General features: G+C 45.5%; 1 protein-coding gene across 1 annotated transcript in view; it reads left to right on the top strand.

Moving 5' to 3' along the window:
* The first annotated feature begins 323 nt into the window (after positions 1–323).
* Positions 324–7,038, top strand: part of CFAP221 (cilia and flagella associated protein 221) — a 97,286-nt gene continuing 90,571 nt past the window's right edge. Inside the window, exons 1-3 of the mRNA XM_014782470.2 lie at positions 324–421; positions 1,823–2,008; positions 4,426–4,526. Coding sequence (XP_014637956.2) covers positions 1,870–2,008; positions 4,426–4,526 — 240 coding nt within the window. The 5' untranslated portion in view covers positions 324–421; positions 1,823–1,869. The remainder of the gene's footprint in view (positions 422–1,822; positions 2,009–4,425; positions 4,527–7,038) is intronic.

Here is a 7,038-nt window from a genome sequence, read left to right as displayed (position 1 = left end):
TCTCGCAGGTGTCCAGTTCATGGTGTCTTCCGACTTTCTCATTTCCCCTCGGGAATCCATTGGCCTCGCACCTCATAAGTCGAGCTTTCTGTTCTCCCGCAGGCCCCGCAGACTGCTCTGAGTCCTCAGAAGTCAACCATGGCCTCCGGACCTCGAGCCACGGCCCCCGGCTCCCCCCTCGTCCCTGGGGAGTTTGGTCGCGTCCGGGCGCTGACCCAGGGAGCGCGTCCGCGTCGTCATGGCGACGGGCGGAGCAGGTGCCGGCGCCCGCCGGATCCCGCCCGGGAGCCATCTCCAGTGTGAGCGGCCTGGGACTTGGGGCCCGGGGTGGCTCGCTTGGCCGCCGCCGAGCTGCTGAGGCAGCCTGAGCTCCTGGCGGGTGTCCAGCCGCACGTCAGCCTGGGCCGGGGTCGGAGGAGAGGTCGGGCCTAAGGGGTTAAATGGGGATGCGGGCGATGCGTGGGCCTGGGGTCGACCCCTGCCCATGGTAGAGGATGGAGTAAGGGCCGCTGAAGGGAGCAGGCGTTTGGCAAGGGTGAGAGGGCCTGCCCCGTTGAGGATAGGGCGAGGGGACCGAGGATGTGGGAGGTGTGTAAAGAGACACAAGTTCACTCTAGGGGTGAGCGAACTGGAATAGGAGCGTGTGTGGGAACGGTTTAGCTATTGTACCTGCCTGAAGAAGGGCAGGGAATATGAGGAATCCCAGAGGAGGGGCCGGAGAGTGAGCTTGGGCAGGTGTCGAGGGGCTGGCGGGGAATGAAGCAGGCGAGGTGGAGGCTGAGCTGGGAAGGGGGGATCTTCAGCCGTGCTGGTAGAGCCATAGGAGGTGAGGGGAAAGGAGAAACTTCTTTCAGAAAGTGATTATTAAGCACTTCCTTCAGTACAGTGGCTGTATTTTGCTTGATGCTGTAGACTCTTCTGGGAATCTAAAGCTAGGAGCCTTCTCAAAAAAACAACAAAAAAAGTAAGCACATAAAGATCCACGCATGATTTTACGTTCTATCTTGGGGGCTTCACAGGGCAGCCCCCTAGCCTGTACGAGGGCCCCAAGTTAAAGAGACTTAGCTCTGGAAGATATAAAGAAGTGTGGGATTTGTAAAGTGCTGTTACAAGGCAATAAGTTAACACCAAATAAGTGGTAGAGGCAGTAATTGCTAAAGAAACTTGAAGGATATTGGGTCAACGTGGACCTTATGACGAAGGTGGAATGTAGAATGAGTGTGTCAAGGGAAGGCAAGTCTGACAAAGATTATGACATGAACCGGGACCCTACGTCCTATGAAAGCCTGTGGGGGTGGAGGAGGTCTGTGGCTTCTCCACCTCCCACTCTATTAGGAGAGGGGCCCAGGAAGGTGACTTGTAAATGCCATGTCCTGTAAACAGTGTTTCCAAATGTTAAAGGGTTTCACAGTCACGTACATCTAAGAAACTGATTTGGAGAAATCTCAGCAAGAAGAGGCCTGTTTAACTATTTACTTCAACATTTTCCAAACTTATTTGACTGTGAGATCCTTTATTTTTCCCTTCACCAGCCCCTACTAACAGCTCAAGAAGCATCAGGACTACATTTTGGGAAAAGCTCTTGAGGAGAATTAAGGACGGATTTTGAGCAATGGTACAATGTTGGGTTGTGGTGTGTGATGCAAGGAGATTAATGGCACAGCCATGTGTGGGAATGGAGTGGCCAGCAGAGAGACTAGAGACAGGGAGGGCCTGAGCCACAGTAAACCACATGGTGACAAGAGGTACCTTTGTCAAGGATTGAGAAAAAAAATGTATGTGGTTTCTCATGGATGTTTATACTTGTACTCTTTTCTTCCAGGAAATGACCTTTGGCTCTAAAAAGAAGACTCCATTTTTCATGATAAAATGGCAGTGGTGAAAACCCCCAGCAGAGAACTAAAGAATGCCGAAGAACCGTTTAATAACGTTTCACCCATCCTTTTGAAGAGCCTAGTGGAGGAGCCCAAGAAAAGAACAGAAGTACCTAATCACCTCCTAGAATCAAGTAGGTGGTTAGAAAACAGATTTGCTTTACAGCTCACATCTTCCAGAGGATCCAAAGTCTGGAAAGCATAATGGAATTTTTGGTGCTGATTTGTCTATGTTGTTTTATAGGCTCATAATGGTTCTTATTATTAAGAACAATGGCTCTATTTAGATCCATCCACTTAACTGATAGATTTTTGTGGTGTAAATTATTCACCAAGCTCTGTTGCTTCCACTTCCTCAAATATCTTTCCTGTCTGTCCCCACTGCCTGTTTCTCATCCTCAGCAGGTCACCAGGACTATTGTGGTACTCTCCTCCCTGGAGTCTCATCCCTGGTCTCCTCGAGACCACCCTCCGCACCCCGGTCAGTTTCCTGTGTAGAATCCTGGCTGGCTCCTGGCCCTGTCCTGCTCAGTACTCACAACGGTTCCCCTCGCATACAGAATAAACTTGCAATTCCTTTGCTTGGCATTTGGCCTCCTTTGCTGTTGATCTGAACCTGCCCACCCAGCACCATCCCCATGCCATGCCCCTCTATCCCCAGCTCCAGCCATGCCGTGTTACTCCTGCTCCTTCAAGACCACGTGCATTTTATACCTTCTTGCCTTTTTCCATGCACATCCCTTAGCCTGAAAAGCCTGGTAAATCCTGTAGCTATTATGTAAAATGCTAATCATTTTGCCTACACTGTTCTCACTTAATCTGCATAACCTCATGAGAGACATTCTATTTCCATTTTACTCTTGGGGAAGCTGAGACTCAGAGAGGTCAAGTGAATTCCCCGAAGTGGCACAACCAAGTAGAGCGTTGGTGTTCAGCTGTTGCAGCCCACCATCCAGCTCTTACCATCACACTTGGTTTCTTCCCACTCATCTTTCAAGGCCCATCGAAAATGCTGGAAATGTCATATTTTGGTGTGGCTCTTTTCTCACTGTAGAACAGTTGAATGCAAATTAGTATACTTGACTATTTCTGGACATTAACAGAAAAATGCCCATTTTGCATCTGTTTTGTGGCCCTAAAAACAGAAACAAAACCTTCAGCATTAAAAAAAATTACCAAATAATGTTAATTTCAATACTTAAAAAATTACCAAATAACCTACAGAGACTGTCAGTCCCCCTGAAATACCATGCTTACCCCATTCCAGCTCTTCAGTTTGGTCTAAAGATGATGACAGTGACAGCTCACCTGGTGCGAAGCAGAAACACTGAACATTTCACACCCACTTCAGATATTTACTAGAATCACAGCGGGCTAAGGGATGGTGTGAGGGTGTCTGTGGCTCGCAGGATTTGGATACAGCCAAAGCTGAAGGGTTATCATTTGTAAGATATTGGACAGTGCATTCATATTGAGGGAGGCAGTTCAGTGGTTGGAGTCAGACAGACCTGGGCTTGATGTTTAACTACCAGCTGTGGGCGAGTTGCTTAATCTTGTTGCATCTCAGCATCTCACCTGCAAAATGGAAATAATACCTATCCCATAGCATAGGACTGAGGATGACAAACAAATGCCAGGTGTAAAGCACTGAAGTCATGGAAACAGTCATGTACCGGCGTCTCAGTGCCTTCTCCACACGTCTCAGCTCCTGCCTGAATGAAGAGCTGGGGAGTTTTGTAGACCTGGATGCTTGTGGGAGCTGTTTCAACCTTGTTCTCAAAACTGGAAAAAAAAAAGACATTCACATTACAGCAATAGCAATTTGAGACTGCTGTCCAGAGCGATAATTATTTAGAACTTTGAGATTACTCTATGTCACATTGTAATTCTGTTCAGAGGAAATCAAGTAGTAACAGTTAAATACACAGTACAGTAATGCATCGCTTAGCAATGGGGGTATGTTCTAAGAAATGGATCATTAAGTGATTTCGTCATCGTGTGAACATCATAGAGTGTATTTGCACGAACCTAGATGGTATAGCCTACTACACACCTGGGCTGTATGGTACTAATCTTATGGGACCACTGTTGTATATGCAACCCATCATTGACTGAACCATCATTTTGCAGTTCATGACTGTAATAAAATTACACAGGTGGTGTTTGGATTCTTTGAACTGGGTCTTCTTTACATAATAAGTAATTGCAGTGTCAGAGCAAAGAGAGAGCTGTGCTCTCTACAAGCTCATATTTTATTACAAAGACTTGTACAAAATGTGTGAAGAGCAAATTATTTTAATAGGTAATAGACGATAGACCTGAATTTGTATTGTGATGATAATCTCTCTCAAGTGAAGTATACAAATAGAGAGGGAGAAGCAGTACAGTTCATTTGGCACTGATCATTAGTCTTGTTGACAGCTGTATCCTCTGTCTGAAACTTTCATATGCTTAAAATATCCTAAATTAAATATCCCATGTTAATAGGATCTTCTTTCATTTAATATATTTTTTATGTCTCATCTCATACTTATCTACATTGTTTTTATAGAGATTTATGCAAAACTTCTGAATAATAAGGTCATACAGGCAAAACCTGGCATATTGCATTTTGGAGGCTATCAAATAGGAAAACAACACCAACAGATTCTGGTAGGTGCTTTTTAAGTGGGATAATTAATCATCATAATGAAATGACATAAATGTTCTGTATTTATATTACTTGCTCATCTAAAGAGCAGCATACTCAGCAGAAGTGCAGTTGTAAATTGGGCCAAAAAGGTAGTTCTAGGATGAGAAATTTTAAAGTTGCATCAGTGTGCTTGGACAAGTTACTTCCCCCGCCAAAGGCTCTTCCCAGAACTCTTTCCAAACGGGTACTGTTGCCGAGTGACTCTTAGGGGCCAGGAACCATGCTTGTGTCTCCCATGATTCATTTAGGCCTTATACCAGCTGTGTGGAGGTTGTGTTATTACTCTCATTGTATAGATGAGGAAACTTAGATTCCAGAAGGTTGAATAGTTGGCTCCAGAACACAGAGCTACTAAGTGATGCAGTCAGACTGACTCTTGGATTGCCTTCCTCCAGACCGGTGCACTCTTGTTGCATGCCTACATCACCAGGGAAAGGGTGTCATTTCCTAGGAGGCTCAAGTGAGGGTTCCATTTCACCTGCTCAGGTCAGATGCCCATGCTTTATCAGTCATTCTGGCCAGAGAGATTCTGGTCAGATCTGGAGTGGCAGGAGTCAGCTCCATTGAACAGGCTCCAGAAGAAAGATGACAGGATGGACTGCCAAGTAGCCAAAGCCTATAGTGACTGCAGTCTACCGCAGAGCCACACCGAGGTCCAGTCCTTCCTGGGTCCCCTTCGTTGTCCTGGATGTTCAGACTGGGGTGGGCTCTGGGTGACTACAGCAGTCCTAACTCCCACGCCAAAGGGGACCTGAACATTTAGATCAGCTCTACAACCTCAGTGACCTCCCCACGATCCCCTAACGTCACACTGAGCAGGACATCAGAATTACTCCCACTGGGCCCTAGATCTGAGCCAAACTGGCCTCTGAGTGTGTGTTGGAGTGGGGCAGAGGTGGGCTCTCCTCACATGGACCCTCTGAGACTCTGGCTTGGTATGTGCTGTCCCCATCTGGCCCTGTGCCCAGCCACCACAGAAGTCTCTACTTTTAGATGTAGTGCATTCTTAGAAGCCATGTCTCAAAGTGGATCATTTTAAGATAGAATTCGACTATTGTGTTAGACTGCTCTGGGTGAGAAGAATCACTGGAGGAAACTGACAAGTGGTAAAGCTGTCAGGAAGTGGGGTTAGGTTTTAGCAGGCAGTCCCCAACGACAGAGAATGCAGTTCCGTGAGTCCTTACACACTGAAGTGGGTAGAAAGAGTAGATCAAGAAAGGAAGCTGTTAGGTACCAAGTGTTTCCTCTCAGGAAAAGGGTTAGGATTTAAAACTGTGGTTAGGAACTTTCCCCATCAACCCACAAGGATGCATTTCTTAGAACATGGCATCAAAGACCAAGGTTAATAATTCATTTGGGAGCTTACTTTTTCTGTTTATTAGGTATGCTGTCTAGATTATGGTAGGATAGATCTAAAATAATTATCATTCATAATTATTCATTGTTTATAATGAATAAACAATTCACTCCCCATCCCCAGCCCCCTCACTCTCCTCATTCCCCCACTCACCCCACCCCCACCCTAGGAAATCACTAATCTACTTTCTGTTGGTATAGATTTGCCTATTCTGGACATTTCATATAAATGGAATCATATAATACATGGTCTTTTGTGACTAGCTTCTTTCATTTAGCATAATGTTTTCCAGGCTCATTCAACTTGTAGCATGTATCAATACTTCATTCCTTTTTATGGCTGAATAATATTCCATTGTATGGATATACCACATTTTGTTTATCCTTTCATCAGTTGATGGACATTGGGGTTTCCACTTTGGGGCTGTTATGAATAATGCCACTGTGAACATTTGTGTGCATGTTTTTGTGTGGACATATTTTCAGTTCTTTTGGATGTATATCAAGGAGTGGAATTGTTGAGTTGTATGGTATAATAGTTTTCTATGGCTGCTGTAACAAATTACCACAAATTTAGGGGACTTAAAAAAACAGAAATGTATTCTGGAGGCCAGAGTTCAAAAATCAAGGTGTTGGCAGGGCGATGCTGCTTCTGAAGGCCCTTGGGAAGAATCTTTCCTTGCCTCTTCCAGCTTTTGGTGGCTCCCGGTGCTCTTTGGCTTGTGGCTGCATAACTCTAATGTCTGCCTCCATCTTCATGTGGGCTTCTCCTCTGACTCCCTGTGTCTTCTCCTCTTTTGGCCCTTAAAAGGACACCTATCATTGGACTTAGGGCCCATCTGGGTAATCCAGGATGGTCTCATCTCAAGGTCATTAACTTAATAACATCTGCAATGACCCTTTCCCCAAATAAGGTCACATTCACAGGTTCCAGGTATCAGGATGCAGACATATCTTTTTGAGGGCACCATTCAACTCACTATTGTTTTATTTGCATTTCCCTGAAGACTAATGATGTTGAGCATCATTTCGTGAGCTTACTGGTCATGATGTGAAAAAGGTTGTGAAAGAGAAGCCATTTGAGGAGGAGACATTTAGGGCACAGAGGAAGACGTG

Source organism: Ceratotherium simum, chromosome 9 (assembly GCF_057802395.1).
Source record: "Ceratotherium simum simum isolate JZ-2026a chromosome 9, ASM5780239v1, whole genome shotgun sequence".
NCBI lineage: Eukaryota > Metazoa > Chordata > Mammalia > Perissodactyla > Rhinocerotidae > Ceratotherium > Ceratotherium simum.
The sequence above is the reverse complement of the archived record's forward strand: the minus strand, read 5'-3'. Positions and strand labels throughout refer to the sequence as shown.